The sequence below is a fragment of the Panthera onca genome, chromosome A1 (assembly GCF_046562875.1).
Source record: "Panthera onca isolate mPanOnc1 chromosome A1, mPanOnc1 haplotype 2, whole genome shotgun sequence".
Lineage (NCBI taxonomy): Eukaryota > Metazoa > Chordata > Mammalia > Carnivora > Felidae > Panthera > Panthera onca.
The window spans coordinates 105588944-105609561 of NC_138339.1; the positions used below are offsets into that span (position 1 = coordinate 105588944).

Consider the following 20618-nt stretch of genomic DNA (forward strand, 5'->3'; position numbering starts at 1 on the left):
TGAGGCCTGGGCAGGGGAGTGAATGTATACAGAGGACTGAACAATTAAGAGAATAATTGTATCCACCACACTATCCAAATTTGATCTGTATTTACCGTATCTTTTAGTTGGATTGCTCAACAGTTAATGGGAAAAGAATCTGTGAGCTCAATAATTTATATTTAGAATAAAGTTTTAAGGGAAAAGTGTAAACAGTCAAATCAATGGTCTAATTCCACCTTCACTTTCAGAACAATGCTAAAATTGAAAGAAGAGGCAATTGGAAAATACAGAAGTACCACTATCTCATCAGGAAAAACATCATTATGATGAAAATCCTATAAAATGAATTTCTAGATGTAGCTGCTATCTAACTATGATCACTAACCTAAAACAATCCATTAAAAACTACTTCATGTTTTCTATAATCATTTCATGCTCATTGTAATGCATCCTACCTATAACTCCCAAAAGGGTTCAGTTTTTTATCAATGTGATTTAATGTCTTTGTGTATACATACACAAATTGGCAACAGTGTGTCAGAAAACTGATAAGGTTGTACATATGCCATCTGTCTTTCTTGGCTGAACCCCCTATCTTCAATTACAGATATTCCATTGAAAAGGAAAAGTCTTTGTTGAATTTGATGTAATCTCACACAGGTTTTAAATTCACTCACTGTTTCAAACAATATGGTACCAACCTCGTCATCTTCATTTAAGAATGGAGGTTCCTTGGGGCGCCTGGGTGGCTCAGTCAGTTAAGCGGCCGACTTCGGCTCAGGTCATGATCTCATGGTCCGTGAATTCGAGCCCCACGTCGGGCTCTGTGCTGACAGCTCAGAGCCTGGAGCCTGTTTCGGATTCTGTGTCTCCCTTTCTCTGACCCTCCCCCGTTCATGCTCTGTCTCTCTCTGTCTCAAAAATAAATAAACGTTAAAAAAAATTTTTTTTTAAAAAAAGAATGGAGGTTGCTCAAAAAACTAAAAATAGAACTACCCTACGACCCAGCAATTGCACAACTAGGCATTTATCCAAGGGATACAGGTATGCTGTTTCAAAGGGACACAGGCAGGGCGCCTGGGTGGCTCAGTTGGTTAAGCGTCTGACTTCACCTCAGGTCATGATCTTGAGGTTCGTGAGTTCGAGCCCCATGTTGGGCTCTGTGCCAACAGCTCGGAGCCTGGAGCTGCTTCAGATTCTCTCTCTCTCTCTCTCTCTCTCTCTCTCTCTTTCTCTCTCTCTCTCTCTCTGCTGCTCCCCCACTCTCACTCTGTCTCTCTCTCAAAAATAAATAATAAACATTAAATGAGTTCGAGCCCCATGTTGGGCTCTGTGCCAACAGCTCGGAGCCTGGAGCTGCTTCAGATTCTCTCTCTCTCTCTCTCTCTCTCTCTCTCTCTCTCTCTCTCTCTCTCTTTCTCTCTCTCTCTCTGCTGCTCCCCCACTCTCACTCTGTCTCTCTCTCAAAAATAAATAATAAACATTAAAAAAATTAAAAAAAAAAAACAAAGGGACACATGCACCCCCATGTTTATGGCAGCACTATCAACAATAGCCAAAGAATGGAAAGAGCCCAAATGTCCATCGATGGGTGAATGGATAAAGAAGATGTGGTATATATATACAATGGAGTATTACCTAGCAATCAAAAAGAATGAAATCTTGCTATTTGCAACTACGTGGATGGAACTGGAGGGTATTATGCTAAGTGAAATTATTCAGAGAAAGACAAAAATCATATGATTCACTCACATGAGGACTTTAAGAAACAAAACAGATGAACATAAGGGAAGGGAAACAAAAACAATATAAAAACAGGGAAGGGGACACAACAGAAGAGACTCTTAAATATGGAGAACAAACTGAGGGTTACTGGAGGGGTTGTGGGAGGGGGGATGGGCTAAATGGGTAAGGGGCACTATGGAATCTACTCCTGAAATCACTGTTTCACTATATGATAACTAATTTGGATGTAAATTTTAAAAAATAAAAAATAAAATTTAAAAAAAAGAATGAATTGCTTTTTCCATTACAGCCTCTAGTTTAGGATGTCTCATTTTGCCTTTTCAAAACTGTATTGAAATGAGACCCGTAGGCAAGTTGTCAAAGTTGGAAGCAATCTGCAAAAACACATGCGCACACACACACACACACACAAACACACACACACAAAACCCCACATCTTCAAAACTCGATATATCTTCAAGACCTGACACTAAAGCATAAAACTGCTTTGCTGTTTTTATCATTATAACCAGCCCTGCAAAATAAGTGTTAAAATACATGTTATAGTAATGCTTGAAAGTTATTCTAACAAATCTATTAGGCTGTGAGAAATTGTACTCTCTCATTATTCATCCTGTACTTTGATTAATTATTTAACGCAGATGACTTCAGAATCTATATCTAGCCTTGACCTCTGTGCGGAAGGAAGTCTAAGGCCATATGTCCGAACTGCTTATTGAACACCTCTACCTACAAGGTGCTTCTAGGGCTTCCACAGCTGCTTTAAACTCCAGATGCTCAGAGCTAATCATCTTCTTACCACCCAGATCACTTTTATTTATGGTCTTCATCTGACTTGGCCATCATCCCTGGCTCCTCCCAGCTCTTTCCCCATCCATCCCAAGAGGTCCCCATGCATTAATTCTACTGAAGCGCCTTTTCTCTACTTTCAGAGACACAGTGTCCACACAGTGGCAACACTCCTCACCCCCTTGCTCCTAACCTAGCTGTTCCTGGCCTCTTCCCAGGCATTCTTCATGCACAGGTGACACCACAGTTGACAGCTGGCAAAAGATTTCTGCCCCCTGCTTACAATCTTTCAATGGCTTCTTATTGTTCGACAGTAATCTCCAGATGCCTCAACATGGCATCACTCTTGGGCCTCTGGCTTGCCACCACCTGTCTCTCCCACGCACTACCTTGCAGCTCTTTCCAAAGGGCAGACCCGGCCCAAGTTTCGCAGGCCTGGCTGTTTCCCCAGCCTGGACCACCCTTCCTAACTCATCACCGCCAGGCAGCAACATCCTCACCTGCACAAATCCTTGTGCCTCCCACGGCAGAGCCAGCCCCGTAGTGTATGCCTCTGCCCTGTGACAGACGCAGGACCCAGCCCTGGCTGCCGCCTCAACAGCCGTGCATCTCCCCCATGATAAGCCCCTCGTGGGTCAGTACCATATTCCACTCATTCTGTAACACTGGAGCCTGGGATGGGAAGTCCAATAGTGTCAAGACCCAATATTCAGTGATCTGACACCAACCTGGTCAAAATACACTGCTGCTACTATCATTATTATTATGATACATTTATTGAAAGAAAGGCAAAGAATGGACTTCCATGCTTGACTGCCAGAATCAAAAGCATCTGCATTCACAATCTAAGTAGAATAGCAAACGTGTGCAGAACTCAACAAGAATACTACTGAAGAATATCTAGAGTAAGAGTTCCAAACCACAGGTGTATAATATCTAAGCATTATGACCATGCTTCAAGGGATAAAGCAACGGTCTTACCAGGCCCTTGAGGTGGTTTCTAGATACAAATGATGGGGCATATCCCAGCAATTTAAAAAAATGGAAAAGTGGGCCTGGACACCACCAGTGCCCTGGGTCTTTTCAGGGTAATGGTCTAAGGCTGCCTCCAGCCGCACCACTCTAATAAATCCCCCCTGGAGCTGAGTTTGTTACTGGTTTGAGCTCGCACATGACAATCTTTGCTATTGCTTGGGAAGTCAAAAAAACAAATACACGGAGTGCATCTACCTCCTTCTCCGAAAAAACAAACCAATGTCTCAGTGGAAAAAAGGAGGCCAAACCTCCGTCACAACTTTTGAAGTCTGTCAAACCTTGCACTGGAGATACAGAAGTAGTGGTTCCATGATTTAGGGTTCCTTGGACAAGTAATCCCCTCGGGGCAGAGGGGCTCAATCCTGGCTACACACAGCTGAAAGGTGCTAATTTAATTCACGCAGGTTGCATCTAGGCCTCAGGCTTTGGAAGCTCTCCGGGTAGTTCAAAAGGACAGATTCAGTTGAACCACCGTCCTAAGGTCTGGAACTAGGTATCACATTAGAATTGATTTACCTTTCTCAATTCCATAAAGATGCACAAAATAAAATAAAAAATAAAAAAAGCGTCTTGAAGAGCTCATTGATGTTGTTGAGTAGTATAAAACTTCTTCTTAGACAACAACGCCAAAGAATTAAAACTAGGCCCCCAAATCCCACAGTTTTGAAAGATGACAAAGTAATAGATGCTTACTATAGACCAGTTCAAAGAAAAATGTTTAGATCCCACCATCAAGATACAATTAACCTTTCAGTGCCTTTTCTTCCTGTTGTTTTACATGAAGAACAAAATGCATTCTTAACCTGTGTTAGGTATATTCATATATGTTAGATGCGTTATTTTTTTCTCTTCCCCCCCCCTTCCAGCTTCTCATCCCTGCCTCACAGACTAATGTGTACACACCCTGCATTTCTGTGGGATTAAACGTGCATTATGAACACGGTTTAGTTACCTTTCTTCACTTCAAATTATTAGTGCCAGCGTTTTCCCCCATCATGAAATAATTGTCAAAACCATGATTTTAACGGCAATATTGTCTTCTAACATGCATGTCTCAAAAGTCATTTGCCAACCTCCATGCCTTCACTTCCAAGCTAAGACACTTGAAAAAGCTCTCCTGTAACTCATAATTTATTTGCAACTTAAGTTTCAAGTAAAATCAAACACTTTAATTTCGTTAGGCTCTGGTGTTGGCGATAAAATGATTGGTGGCTGCATGCATATTGATCTCTGGAAGTTCATGTAATTCACAATTTTTATAGTTTACTTAGTTTATTGATTAGCTGGTCTTTCCATCTCCTTTTGTCTTCTTCTAAAATCATTCCTGAAATGATTTCACTGTTTAAAGTGCAATAGTACTAAACTTTCAGTTCTTACAGAAAAACCTTTTCAGGCAACTTGGGATTTTTAAAAGACATAATACATAAGGTCACGTAACTCCTAAAAGAGGGAACTAGGCGGAGAAATGGTGGCTATGTTTATGTAGAGAGCCACTGTAACCGAGTATGAAACTGCTCTCATCACTGGGAGGAAAGAGGCAAGACAGAGCCAGTTCTCATTATCTGATTCAAAGAGGCAAACCGGTTCACCTGGAGAGGAAGGCCCTTTGTGAGTTGTGGGCCTAATGTAAGAGACAATGCGCATCATAACGGAGAGGACTTCAAGGGGAGTTTTACACAAAGCACAGAGACCAGCTCTCAAAGCCATTTCTTCTAGCAACTCTCACTAAGAGCCAAGGACATGATGTGAAGTCGTAACTCTGTAAAAGGATTTTGGGGAGAGCAGAGATGGACAGTCAGAGTGTGACAGGGCAGACCTCCAGGGAAGCTGGCGGATGAATGGGAAGAGATCTCTTGGCATATGCCTCTCACACCTCGCTTCTCTGTGCCACCATCTGAAGAGCTGAGCAATTCAAAATTGAGATTGCTTGCAGGACCTCAAGAGCAGATGTCCTGCATTATTGATTCAAAGGAGACCCATGTGCTTCAGATCCTCAAGCAGAAGGGGATGAACATTTTCCCAAGAGGATCCAGAGCTGACTAGAAAGACATCATTACATGTAAGTGGGAAATGGTTGAGGGCTTTGCACAAAAAAGCAGCTTTGAATCTTTTCAAATGCTTAAACTCAGTTCAGCCTCCAGAGATCTGCACTATAAAATGTCAACATTGACTGTGGCTAGCAAAATGCTGCCAGTAAGAGCAGGGAGCAGTTCAACACATGCTAAATACACGCCATGCTGCGTGGACTCCCATCGCCCATCCAGTCCCCACTCTGTACTGGGCCTCGAAGTCTGCTTGCATGAATAACATTCATGGGCTCACTTGCCCATCTGGCTTCTGACTGGGTTTTGCCAATGAGGAGCAGAAGAGTTCAGAAGGAAGGGGGAAAATAAGGTTGCAATGTTCCTTTGGCACCTCCCTGCAGAATCACCATGGGCTGGCTATACAGCTTCACCTAAGGCACCTGTCACCGGCCTTCTCTGTCTTGAGGTTCTACAACTGCTCCCCACCTCCCTCCTTCAGGCCTAGTAAAGGTGATGGCTCCCTGTTACTTCTAGCCTCTAGTACTCCATCATCCCTTAAACTTTACCTATACCCTGCCTACACCTTCCTTTTCATTAAACTCGCCACAAATTATCCAGTTCATGAACACCATCTTTTATTGCCTGGATCCTGCCTGATACCCACATTTAATTATTTAAAATCACACTATGCAAGGCTTTGTGGCAATACAGAGGAAGTGTACTAAGGTTAACTTAATAAGTACCGTGTGCCAGGGGTACCTGGTTGGTTCAGTCAGTTAAGTGTCTGACTTCCGCTCAGGTCATGATCTCGCGGTCTGTGAGTTCGAGCCCCACATCGGGCTCTGTGCTGACAGCTCGGAGCCTGGAGCATGCTTCCAATTCTGTCTCCCTCTCTCTCTGCCCTTCCCCTGCTCACGCTCTGTCTCTGTCTCTCAAAAATAAATAAATGTTAAAAAAAATTAAAAAATAAGTACCCTGTGCCAGATACTGCACTTACAGGATTTATAACCTCCTCCAACCTTCAAATACCTTATTTATTATTGCCATTTTACAGAGGTAGTTAGCAATTTGTCTGAAGTTACAGAGCTATTCATTGTCACTGAACACATAATCTACTCTAAAATCATGAATTTTCTTTTTTTTTTTCAATGGATTTATAATTTCAGTGTAGGACACTCAAATAATTTTAAAACAACGCATCATGCAACAGGACTAGGTGTGCAAATAAAATAGATGCTGACTCTTATCAAGTCCAGAGTGGAATGCAGTAATTATGGAAAATTTCATTAAAGAATGAGAATTTGCTGTAGTCCTTAATGAGCAGCAGGAATTTGGGCAAAATAAGGAAAGAACACTTTAGGGGAAGGTGACCTACGGCATCTGGAGAGAGAGGGTGATGGGAAAGGGTTCTCCAAGGCAAAAAGCTGGCAATGAAACCAAAAAAGGAGACTGAGGCTACATTAAAAAGAGTCAGGTACGTTTTTACTCTATCCAGAGGTCGATAATAAATCACATGGGAAATTTAAACCATGCGGTTGGTGTGGGCATCCAAGCTGACAACCAGCATGGATTGGAGAAGGGCCTGAACACAAAGGGATACCAGATACCTCAGAAGTTCGAAGGCAAAAGAGGGTAGCCTTCCACTCTGGACTTACTTTTATAGAATTATTAGGGCTTGGGGACAGCAGGCCACAGAGGCAGAAATCAAGGGTGGGAACACGATGACTTGAAGAATTAGTATTTCACTGACAAAAATCCTGAGATGACAGTTTTCTGGTTTGTCAAGCTGCATCAGAGAATAAGGAGGGGCAGAAGAGGAACTACTATTCAAATCTGTTTATTTTACACGGTTACAAAAAGGTGCTAAGGAAAACAACTGAGGGGGTGCCTGGGTGGCTCAGTCTGTTAAGAGTCTGGTTTCAGCTCAGGTCATGATCTCACAGCTCCTGAGTTCGAGCCCTGTGTCGGACTCTGTGCTGACAGCTCAAGGCCTGGAGCCTGCTTCTGATTCCGTCTCCCTCTCTCTCTGCCCCTCCCTCACTCATGCTCTGTGTCTGTCTCTCTCTTTCTCTCTCAAAAATAAATAAATATTTTAAAATTTTTTCTTAAAAAAAGAAAAATTGAGTATAAAATAGAAATCTGAGTGAACATGAGATCTGGAGGACATTCTATCCTTATCCTCTGTGAATCAGGAAACTACAACTTTTTATCTCCATCTCAGAGACAGAAATTGAACTTCTTCAATGGATAAGAAACACCCCTTCAGATACAGCCACAGCTGGTCTAATCAAGCAGTACTCGTCACTATCAAAAGTTCATTTGCCATCCTGATTCTTCCTGTCCCAAAGAAGCCTCTTTGCCTTTCTGGAACCTCTGAAGAACAAAAGTATTTGATCCCCAAGTATTACTATCATAACTTTTTATTATTAATCCTCTAACTCAACTTCCTCCCTCTAACTATACAGAGTCTTCAAATGAATGAGGACACAGTAATAGTCCCACACAATGATACTGCCATGGAACTTTAGGTCAAGTGTAAACACATCCAGAATCACATTAAAGTTGACAGAGAAGACGCACTCAGACATCAGGACTTGAATGACCTACATTCAAGGACTGAGAAACAGAGGAAGCTGGGCACCCAGTCAGAACACAAGAATCCACCTGCTTCTTTGCTTACTAAAACTGAACTCGAGATGAAGGTTGGTGGGAAATCAGAGCCTAGGCCAAAGTAATAATGTTGGGTTTTTGTTATTGTTTCAGTTAAGGTTGGGAGATGAGGCCAGGTGTAGGAGAAGACAAACAAAACAAAAAACCTAACAAAACCTAGAAGTCTGAATTCGAAAGGTTTTGTTGTTAACTGCACCACACAGGAAAAACAACTTAACATTCTAGCTGCACATGAGAGCCTGGAAGTGGATTGAAACAGTCATGTGTAATTGGGGAGGAGGGAAATCAACAGATGATACCAGGCAAAGCAAAACACAAGAGGATGGCAGGAGAGGAACCCTAGGATGTCTCCCTGGGAGACCCCTCCCTCTTTTAGTGATTCCTTGCTGCTTTAACGATGCCTATTCATTTTTCTCCAGGCTTGGGAGCTATCACATTAGGGATAAGGGACACTTTCATTAAAACAAATACAACGGAAACATGTAACAAAAATCACCGAAACAATTAATTTCCCTGACAGCCAAAAAATATGATCCGTGTATGAGGAATATTAGCACTTGAAAGGAGCCAGTTATCCTTTGATGCATTAGACCTGTCTAGAAATTCAAATTGCCCCAAGTCCAAGGTCTGCCCAAGCCCATCCATCCGTCAGAATTTCCCATGTTTTGAGATGCAATCTGAAAAGTTTCCCAGATTCCAACAGTGGAAGCCATTGGGGCCTCTTTCTCCCATTCTCATTTCCAAGGCCGTGATTGAAGGGCTATCAGTAGTACTGGAAATATTAACACAGTCCACAGAAAAGACGGAAAAGTGCAGTCACTTCAGATGAACAACTCAGTTGTGCTGCCCTTTTATGAGGTAGTCATGCCTTGAGAAATTACATGTTCTGACCAAAAATAATTTCCCAAAGACCAAACATTAAAAATACCACTAGTATTCCTGTGTTTTAAGAGCTAGAGGTACTGAAATTGGAAAAATACGTTCTTAACACGTACCGCATTATTTTACTCCAAACACATGCTACATTATTATAAAATTCAATCGTATGGAATTACAGTATTTGTGTGCTCCAGATTTTTGACTAGGCTTTATGTTATTTAAAAAACTGGTCTGTTCCACACGCTATGCATTTATTCAGTGCGGCACACCAACAGACTCTTATTATTGTACAAAATCCTATAGTCCTGTCAAAATGATCCCTGTAAATAAACAGTGTTTACTGTCTTTACTGCTGATTCTTCTCACTTAAAAACAAATTCAAATAGTATGCATGGAGTAAAGATCTAATTATTTCATCTTGCTCGTTATGATATATGTTATAAAAAGATATATTAGCCCTTGCTTTTCAACAACGTATTTATTGAGTGCCTACCATATGCTAGTGTACTTATTATATAGCCATTAACTTTTAAAAACCTCATTTATATTTCTGTCCTACTTACTACACTCAAAGGTCTTATGCTACAATGTGCGTTTGATGGAAAAATAATCATATGCTGAGGGTACAGGACTTGCTCAAGATTACCTCGCAAAACATAGGGTCTGTATCAGGACTACAAAATGTGTAGGTTTCAGCCTAGCGTCACCACTACAGATGTATCTCATTTGCATGTTGAAATGTTTCAAATAGTGTGTATTTGTAAATTAACTTAATTCTTAAATTCACTAGGTGGCGTTATTCTCACGAACTCCACAGTGACATCTTTCCTAATACAAACACATGCTTAAATTTTGTATTTTGTAAATAGATTCCTTATACAGCAATTTCTTAAAATAGCTACTCTGTATAAGAGATGTCTTTTAAAAAATATTAGATACAATGGGAGTAAAAGAAAAATAGGTTTTAGTCAAAGTTAAGTTGTAACCATGAGGTGGCAGAACTTTTAGACACTTTTATATTGTTATTCCTCACAGCATGAAGACTTTTCTCATTCATAAAAGAAATCAGACATTCTATCCATTCTGTCATAGATTATGGCAGATATAGTAAAAGTATGTTAAGTACAATGACCACACAGCACTCTAAGTACTGTATTAATGAGCCATGTTTCCTTTGTTTTGTCGCAAATCTTTTAGATAAAAGGTAACTCTAGTATTTTAAATAACCACAATGATTTATTTCTAAAATTAAAAGTTCTGTGAGATCTAGACTCCTCAAAAGCACCATATTTCAATCATGCCCTCCGAAGTGATGAGAATGTATACTAGAGAAATGAAGCACGAAAAGGAGTTTCTTATCAAATATACATTAAACAATCATCTAAAACGCATTAAAGGAAAGAGAAAACTTAGCAGAATTGCCATTGATGAATAAGCAGAACCCCTAGGAGCTTAATAGCTTATCATCTTTTTGACAAAGAGACTTTCCATATTTAACCAATGACCCCAAAGAGGACACGGAGCCACACAAACAGCTGTGCATTACCAGAACTTTATAGATGGGATGAAAACAAAGAAAAGGAAATCCACAGCAGTGACTAACAGCACTGTACATTCAAGACAATGACCACAGTGAAAATCATTAAAGAGGCAGTCTGTTTACTTAGGTTGGGAACAATAGATGACATTTAACCCCGATTTCTTTAATCCCTCTTTTGTTTACCTGCAGATAATCCTTTAATTTGCCCACAATATTATAATATGAATTATAGTTGAACTAGTAATTGACACTGAGAACAAAAAGCAGACAACTAGACCAGCTGTGAGTCAAAGACTATTAAGGACTATCTGGAAGCATTTCTAGATATGCCCTGTCTATATATTCTGTACGATCAAGCATGCGTTTGAATTTTTTTTTTTTCAAAAATAATGAATGAGAGTTTAACAATGGCTAGTCATTAGATTCTTTCAGAAAAAAAATAAAAACACCACCTAAATACAGGAAAAAGTTATCAAGGAGTTAAACATACTAATTTTGAACATACTTATGTTTTTGGCTTCCTGAAACTTACAAACAACTAAGCAGATGTTTTGTTTTGTTTTTTCAAGTTGTCTGATTTGCCAAGTTTTAACTTGGAATACATTTCTACACTCAAGCCGGAGTAATTTAATTAGAGAAACTCGGGCACAATCATCAAGGCAGTAAGATAATGTATCTTTTCCTCATCTCAACATAAACAAATTATAGACAACTCTGATTGAACTACCAGCAGAAACTTTCATCTCACTGGCAGAAGAAAACTCCCAGCAGCTGCACACATCTGCAAGGCCATCAGACAGATGCCGCTGCGGCTCGGAGGTTGATCCTGACACAAAAGTGAGTCCTGTGTTCCCAGAACTGAATGGAGTTGCCACCCTCCACAGACTTCCCAGACACTTGACAGAATGCCAAATCGGCTCATCAGCTGTCACCGCCAGCCACAATTCAACTATTCTTGAACACCCAGCAGGAAAACAACCCACAAAGTACCAAACTCCGAGTCCTATCTATTGTCTCTGACAAAACAGCCTTTCTCATTGAACCCTGTGATATGTCACCGAACCCCGTAACTAGAGACTTAGCACATCACATCGCCAAGTGGATACGAAGAACCGTGCACGTATTTGTGCCCAGTCCAGGAATGAAAAGGGAACTTTGAAACCCGCAATGGCAGACCACTCATAATGCTACATTTCAAGAACGGAAGCATCTCCTACCTGGAGCCCTCTTCGTCTTAGAATGCTGGACTCATCCATCTCCCCCTCCGCTTTCTCTGAGCCTCACAACAGTCTAGCCATGCTGTACTACCTCTACTTCGGCACGCTAATTCAGAGCCCGGCAGCTGCTGAACACTTACATCACGCTCTAGCTGATTGGAGCCCAGAGTCAGCTGGTCCCACTTAGTTATGCACTCCAGCAACTTCGGAGATCACGGAGGCTTGCAGTTCGCTGGGAGAGCGCAGCAAGTGGGCTCAGGTACCTAATGCGTTTAGCCAGGAGGAGTCGGCTCCTGCTATCAGAGGGGGAAATCGTGGGATCCCTGTTTCGCCTTCTCCTTCAAAATGCTGGCTCTGGCATTCCGGGCGACCCGTAAATGGCTTTCGGCAGCGGCTGTGGGTCAAGCCCCTTCTGAAGCAACGATAAGGTCAAAGTGGCTAAGTAAATCAGGGGTGACAGACACCTCCGTAAAAGGCAGCCACTGACTGGGACGGTGAAAAACCAGGGCACAGCTGGTCAGCCAAGCAGCACCACTGTGCCTGCCGCTCATCCTTTCTGATGGCATCAAAGAAAAAAACGGAGCAGAACACGCTGCCTGAAACCCTGAAAACAGAGGGCTCTGGGCGGCTGCTCTTCCTGCCTTGGCAAAACACTTCACACTTCCCAGGGTGAAAGCCCATTCATTTACATAAATACCTTGCCAGTGGATTCCTGGCCCAAAGACAGAAACATTTTCGGTAACAATTTCCCTCCTGATAGTAACTTAAGTTTTGTTGATACCTGACCAAAATGTAAAAAGGCAAAAGAAATTCTAAGAGCCATCATTAGTTGGAATATTAACCTATTTACAGTCTATAAGCAGCAAAAAAAAAAAAAAAAAAAAAAAAAAAAAAGATTCCCATCATGTGCAATTTCACAGTCTGTTTCATCTTGTTTACTCCGCTCCTCCTCATCTGATTTCAATTCAAAGCAACCAAGAGATGAATATTAAGTTTTCATTACTGGCCTGGCCCAGGAGTAACGATATACGATACTACCAATTTATAATAAATTATTCTCCCTTGATTTCTATTCTCAAGATATTGAAATTGAGATTATAGTTGGGTTCTGAGGAGGCAGATTCTAGGACCCTCTGCAATTCATCTGAAAACCACATTCGCCTTCACTCTCTCCATTAGACAGACTTTCTCTTGAATGAAAGGGAGTAAGACAAGAGCATTTTTTTTTTAAGTCCACATTTCCTGGGTTTTACCTTAGCCCAGATATTTGACGTCTAAGTGTGGGGGGCGGGGAAGGAAGTATTAGAGATTCCTTACCCACCCATCTGCTATTACACGAGCTTCCTGTCTCTTTCTGGCTGTCAACACACTATTAGGCGTGCTATCAATTGATTAGATTATGTCATTAAAAATAGCTTGGGGATTTATGAATCTAACCACTGAGGAAAATTGATTGCATTTTATGTTCCCAAACAGTCTTTGCATATATCTTCAGACAAAGAGAAACCTTGTCAAAAAATGCCACCACTGGCAGAGGCATCAGCAGAGAAGGGTGTCAGTGTGCTCTTCCACTTACGTGTGCACATTTGACACCACTTAAGGAACAAAACCCCAGGGAGTTTTTAGTTCTCTTTCCCATGTACAGAAGTAGTGCAATCTCTAAAAGCAAAGAGCGAGCACCAAACTGATCCGTGGGCAAGCCAAAAGGCACCAAAAAATTCTACTGCAAACAATGGTTTGAAAACGATTTCAAAAAACCGTATGTGTTTATTTACGTGGAAGGACAAAACAAAAAGGAAAACAAACAAACAAAAAGGAAGGAAACAACCCAAAGAAAAAGCCTGAAAGCCTGGAGGGTAAGGTCTGCTTCCTACCTGTGAGAGATCTGCCAAGCTGGTGGAAATAGGTCCCCATTCTTGACAGGCCCACCTGTACTTGAATCTTTTCCTGCAAAAGGGAGACCTTTTCCTTCAATGAAAGCAAAAGGTATGACAGTTGTTGACCTTTCTCCCTCAAGTCACCCTCCTGAGAGAGGAGCACGAACAGTTGCCTGAAATTTGAAGTGGCATCTTAGACAAAGTGCCTTGGCAGCAGGTAAGAATATATTTACCAACTTAGACTGTCACTGTCATCTGTGCACAGAGGCATAAGGAACTCCTAGCTGGTTTCAGGAAAAGGAAAAAAAAAAAAAAAATCATGACCTAAGAACCTGAACTTTCAAGAGCAAAAGCCAAGCCGGGGTCCTTACACATGCCTGTGCTCCGAATACTGCCATCTTCATTGTGCTGATCAGTCTAGCGAAAACAGGGTCTAGGGGAGGGTACAGCAAGTTTTCCCTACAGAGAAGGAAGGGAAGAGATTTTTTTCCCCTTGAAATAAAGCTCATATAGGTTGCCAGGAAGGAGAGAGAGAAAAAAAACCAGCAGAGGCCAGAAGTATCTTTTCTGTGACCAATTGGGTAAGCTAGCTGCAAATGCTATCTCAAGACATTTCGAGGACACCCTGTCAAAGAGTCAAGTGATGTGTATCCCAGATAAGTTGACTCTGTGTATCCCAGGCACGAGGCAGCTACAGATGTTTGGTGGGTGGGAGTGATAAAAAGGAATTTGGTTAAGGGAGGAAAGTATGTTTCTTAACAAAAGAATATTTTGAGATAAAAATCTAGTTTAGTATTCAACCATTAACTAAGTCTAAGATGAAGATTAGAACCACTGCAGCATCAAATCTAGTATGAAAAAATATCGATTACCTGTCAAAATGTATCACTTTGAGAAGTGATACATACATTTTAAAGAAATAAAACCAGCCAGAGGCAAAAACATTTGGGACAAAAATGAAAGGCTGCTGAAAAATAACATCCAGCAATAATGGCTTAGCAGAGGGAATAGTAAAAGGAAAATTGCTACATTTACCCTTTGCTATATATTTTCTCATCAGGATAAGCCATGTGTTAAAATGCAATAAAAACTTCAAGCGATGACACTATTCACAGGTAATAATTAGGATCTAGCCTAATTTCCATTAATAAACTCATCTTTCCTGCAATTTAACACCTTTATGGAATTTGTTCACAATATTGTGAGTTAATTCAAAAAGTACCAACCTCAGTGTTTAATGCTCTTATATGTGTATTCAAGTAAAATTTCTTAGCTTTTGTCATTAATTATACTCTAAAGCCAGGGGCTTCATAGTACTTGATTTTTTTAAAAAGGTATTTGTATGAATACACCCCATGCACACTCTATTGCAGGCATAATTTACTCCAAAGAACACTCAAAATCCATGGACACTGCAATATGGGTAAAATTCAAATTTTAGTGATCATTCCAATAAATGGCTCACAGTAACAAAAACAATTCTAATCCTGATTGAGCAAAATGGGAGCGGGGATGGAGTGGGGACAGCATAAGGTTACACACATTCTCAACAAAATGGTAGACTGAGATCTTGTAATTCCTGTCTACAGTTATATCGTTTGGTATAAGGGTACAGGTTTGCCATCTGATTTAGCTGGTCAGTTAACTTTTTAAATTTAACTTTTTAAATTTTTCACAAATTTAAAAAGTTACCTCTCTTCACTAGTTTCACACTGGTTACCCCAAAGTAAACATTCGTTCTGATTATATCCACTCTGCAGCAACTTAAGGTTCACTGAAAAACTGCCACGAGGAACACTTTGAGGAGGTTTTTTTAAAAACCTAAGAGGGGTGCCTGGGTAGCTCGGTCCGTTGAGTGTCCGCCTTCAGCTCCAGTCATGATTTCATGGTTGGTCGGTGGGTTCAGGCCCCACAACGGGCTCACTGCTGCCAGCACAGAGCCCACTTTGGATCCCCTGTCCTCCTCTCTCTCTCTGCACCTCCCCTGCCTACATGCTCTCTCTCTCTTACATAAGTAAATAAATAAATACATGCATGCATACATATATACATGCATACATTCCTAAGATAGCGGAAGTTTCCAAACTTAACCTTGCCCATCGCACCGCACCGACCTAATCCGTTCCCTACCAGCAGCTCCCAGTCTTGGCCCTGGGACCACCTACACACAAGCTAAGGAGGCCCAGATCAGAGAGGACTGAGAGAACCGTTTCCTGGTGGAGGAAGAGGCTTCTCCCTTCACATCAGCCACAGAGAGCAGTGTCAGAAGAATGCCACTGTTCCCTGTCCCTCATCCCATCAGTAAGAGTGGTCAGGATACTCCAAACATGATTTCTAGTACTATCAGCACAATCTGTGGGGGGATCATCCCGTCGTCTTTTCTTGTACATGTGTGGCAGTGATCACTACTTCTGCTTGAGTAAGGTAGACAAACAGCCACAAAATGCATTAAATACCATAGCCTGTCTGTTACTTTTAGATAATAGACCAAGGATGCATGTATCTTTTATGTATGTGCATTGGCCAGTTAAGTGTATGTGGCCAAGTAGACAAATCCTTCTTCATTAACTGATTACTTTTTCCACTCATAAGATCAATGTCAATGGCCAATGACCATGTCTGTATTTAAGAAAAAGTAATATCAAAGCCATAAGAACTTAAAAGGAGAAACAGGCTATTCCCGAGAATGCATACAACTCTCCATTATTGTGAATATAATCATACTGCAATGTAAACCCTGAATGCCAATGACCAATGTGGCTGGGAGATCTGTTCAAAAATACATTCCCGTGTTTACATCTACATTCCTCCCCAATTTTTGCACTTTATTTTCCTCCATGTTTTACTTCTAAATAATAATAGTCAACACTTATTGATCACACACTATGTGCCAATCTCTGTTCTAAGTACTTCACACAGTTCATCTCATTTAATCCTTAGACCAACTATATCAAATAGATATTATCCCCATTTTACAGATGAGGAAACTGACCCTCAGAGAAGTCAAGTAACTTCCTAAGATCACACAGTCAAGGAAAGGCAGACTGAGATACCGGCTCCAATTTTGGTTCCCAACCACCTTATTGCCTGTTTGGGTCTACGCAAAGGAGGAAAAAGGACTTCCAAGGTGAATGAAAACACATGGAAGGCGTCAGATATTTTTAGCTCCTAAGGAAAAACTACCATGTTGTAAGGTGTCACTGGTCAGAGCACATCAGAAAGAGCATTAAGGAATGTCAGATTCCACAGGTCATGTGTCTCTAAAAGAGCAAAGGAGCAGCGTTTCCACTGCTTCAGGAAAGAAGCTAGAGAGGACCCCTGGGGAAGGAGGAGGAAGAAGAGGGCAGCCAGAGACAAGTTATGGAGGATGGGCTCTGCTTTCTTCTTAGATGTCTCTGTGCCTCAGGGGAATCCCTCTGAGTTTGATCAACTCTTTACGCTTCTGGCGGCTCCAAAACGATTCAATTCTAAATACAGCGTAATATTTTTACAATCATGTAAATTCCACACAACCAAAGGTAACCTTTCAGTTATTGTATCAGGCATGATACACACCCCCATTCACCTGTGGGGCTTTCTGGCAGCTCTTAATTTCCTGGTCCAATACTCTTCATCTTTTCTGGAATTTACCACGGAAGGCACTCCTTAAATCTCCCCTTCCTTTTAGGTGAAATGACTCAGGGCGAGGCTGTTCAGCCTGTTCGGAGCAATACTGAAACTTCCCTTCATTTTCTGGAAGTCGTGACTCTCCAGCATCCTCAGCAGAAAGGACCCTGCACAGAGAGCCGTCCCTGCCCAGGCTCTGCCAAAGAGGAATCTGGTAGCTTGGGGCAAGTCCCTTAACTTCCTGGAGCTTCAGTTTCTATCACATAAATTGAAGATATGACAATGGGCTTCAGATGAGGAAGATAGGGAAAGGAGGAAATTGGGAAGTTTGGGAAGCTGACCATACTGTCCTTCAGGCGGAGCCTCCTGGCCCCATAGCCATGTGTCCACACTTTCCTTCCTCTTCTATTATCTTTCAGGCCACATCAGCCTGCAGAGTATCAACAACACATACCATTCAGCCACGTTCTGGCTTTAAGGCTCCTACGCCCTGAGCAGGAACACGCGAGAGGCAGAGGACACAGCTCAGCTCCCCAGCAGTCGCTTCTCACTGCCATTCTCCCAAGTCAGAAAGCAGCAAGCATGCTGACACCAGGGGTGGGCTGAAGCGCGGGGGCCGAAACGCACACCACAGTCTGCGTGCCAACTCTGAGAACAGGTTACATACTTGGCGCCAAAGGACATTCATCTTCCTTTGTGCCTAATATTAATACTGTAATATGACAAGATTCTTGTCTGAAGTTACTCCTGTCTAATCTCTAGCAATATTTGTTGTTCATTAAAGTAGCATGCAAGTGAACCAGATATATATCACCAGTGTCATCAATGCCCAAAAAGTAAAAAGACACCTGGATACAGGTTCCATTCTGTTCAAAGTCCCAGGAGATAGTATGCTCAGGAGGCAACATTGAAATCATGAATTCCCTTGTCCTAGATTTTAAACATCATTTGAAATTTTAAAATAAAGTTCTAACCTCTACGGTCAACAAAGGTAAAGAACTACCTCACACTATATGTCTTTTTCTCCCCAAAGCAAAATTTTCAAACCTGTAAGGAAGAGGACTAAAACAAAGGATGGGCTGCCTGCCTTCTAGAGAAAGACAGAATTTTTCCTACTCCTAGGAAAGGGGAGGGATCTAACACCTTCCCACTGACGATACACCAAAGTCTGAATTTATCCAAGAGTAGCATTTTCTAAAACACATGTTTCATTTAGCAGAAATTGCAGGTGGGGGTCAGCAGCAAGCATATGCCTATAAAATATGCTGCATCCCACGCTGCCTGCATTTAGCTCCATTTTCCATCCCGCCTGTAATCCTGAAGACTCTTTAAATGTATGCAATTGGTGATTTCTACAATGTAACATGCATGATTTCGCTCAGGGCTTTTCATAAGAAAGCTATATTGTCTCGACGTTTGCATCACCTTTTTTTTATCTAATTATTTCTGGCATATTACCCATCAAATCACTACTGACAATATGACAGGAATCACGGTATTGAAAAAATTACATCCTAGAAGGAAATAATAAAATATAAATCACATACATAATTTTCTTTTGAACATTTTAACAATGACATCCTCATATACATATGAAATATAGCAGACTATCCCCATAAATGCCCTAACATCAATCACAGCAGGAAAATATTCTCTAGTTTGCGAACACACGGATCCAGCAAAATATAGCATTTCTAATAAAACTGGGTAATACAACTTCATTTTTTTCATACGAGAGCATTTATGAAGATCTGACAATTGGAAACAGCTCTAATATATTTTTTTCAATTATGCCCCTTCATCTCTAAATGATACACAGCTAACACTGGGAGTGTGAACTAGTGGTTAGCAAACTCCTCTATTTCAATATTAATAGATACATCAAGATCAGAGTAGATGAGTGAAGTGACATTGGCAGTCCTGACTCTACAGGAGGCCTATCAACCAGATGAACTTTAGAAACAAGTAAGTCAGTAGGTGTATATGTAAATGATAACACTCCTGGTAGCAACTAAATATTTCATGAGCTTTGGAAGCAAAGAGACAGTCCTACAATTATTCCTAAAGTGACCAGATATACCTAGAGATAAAAAATGAAGCAAGATAATTTTGAAAAATTTGGAACTGACTTGTCCCTATTTCAAGTATAGCTACTGAATCAGAGATTACAACAGCACTTTCAGACCACGCACACTAAACTGTTTCTTAATCTCACGCTGACAGGAAGCTAAGATCTAGGTTAAATGTAATGTTAACCTAGCTACAATTCTCAAATAAAAGAAAGCACAAGGCAGTGGGGGAGGGAGGGATCGGAAAAATCTTCTAAGGAGAAAAACCAAGCTAGTCACTGTGGAATTTAGAACCTGAGTGACCAAGGACAGCATGCTCAATGAAATTAGGGCCGGACTGCATACATGAAGTAGTAAGCATTCTTTCTAGGTCTGTATGTTTATACTGACACGCTTACGATACAGACATGAAGAGCCGTGTGCAAGCTAACTGCTTTAAACCCTACAATCATAATTACAGCCTGACTCAACCTTGAGACACCAATGTAGATTAATCCTGAGGTTTTGAATGGGAACCTCTTCTGGGTCTTGTTTGCATCGTGTGCACGTAGCCAAGCGCTTTTGGTGCCTCTTTCACAAATACTTTGGAGCTAAGTAAGGCTAAGAGGTACACACAAAAGGGTATTAAGAAACACCTCAGCCTGTTTCAGGCAAGCATCTCTAAGTCAGACGTTGTGCGTGAAACCTGTTAGTGACTCCACTGAACCCCACATGTGGTTGGCCTTTCTTTCCATCACCCTGCACTAACACATCATTCAACTCCAACGGGCACAGACATAGAGCTGCTTCCAGCAACTCCTTTTCGGATAACGGCAAGGAGTACTCCTTGGGACATGACCGCGTAACACAGCAACATGATACAACACTGCTTCTCGGCGGTATGAACTCTGTCGAGAAACTCTCCCTTTTCGACGGTACGAACTCTTCCCTTTAAACGTGCTCTTCAGAAAAACACAAAATGTGCTCCAGAGTCTACTGCATTAATCCTCATCAGTTTCTTGCAAAGTAGCCAGGCAAGAGACTGGCCCAATTTACCAACAAGGAAAGTGAGGCAATGAGATTAACAGAAGAGCCCAAAGTCCTAAATCAGCTTAAAAAAAAAAAAAAAAAAAAAAAAAAAAGGCAGAGCAAACCAAAGGATTCGAACTTCTGAGTCAGAGACCAGTGCCCAGACAGCAGCTGAG

The 20618-nt window shown here is 41.3% G+C and overlaps 1 protein-coding gene across 8 annotated transcripts in view; it reads right to left on the reverse strand.

The window, feature by feature from the left end:
* The window catches only part of MAST4 (microtubule associated serine/threonine kinase family member 4), a 564301-nt gene that overhangs the window by 337067 nt on the left and 206616 nt on the right, over nt 1-20618 (reverse strand). For 2 of the 8 annotated variants that reach the window (XM_078449305.2, XM_078449296.2), the window contains exon 1: nt 11883-12013. The exons of the other annotated variants lie outside the window; for them this stretch is intronic. In XM_078449305.2, the coding sequence (XP_078305431.2) occupies nt 11883-11921 (39 nt within the window). In that variant the 5' untranslated portion in view covers nt 11922-12013. Of the gene's footprint in view, nt 1-11882; nt 12014-20618 lie in introns of those variants that run through there. 8 annotated transcript variants of the gene reach the window in all.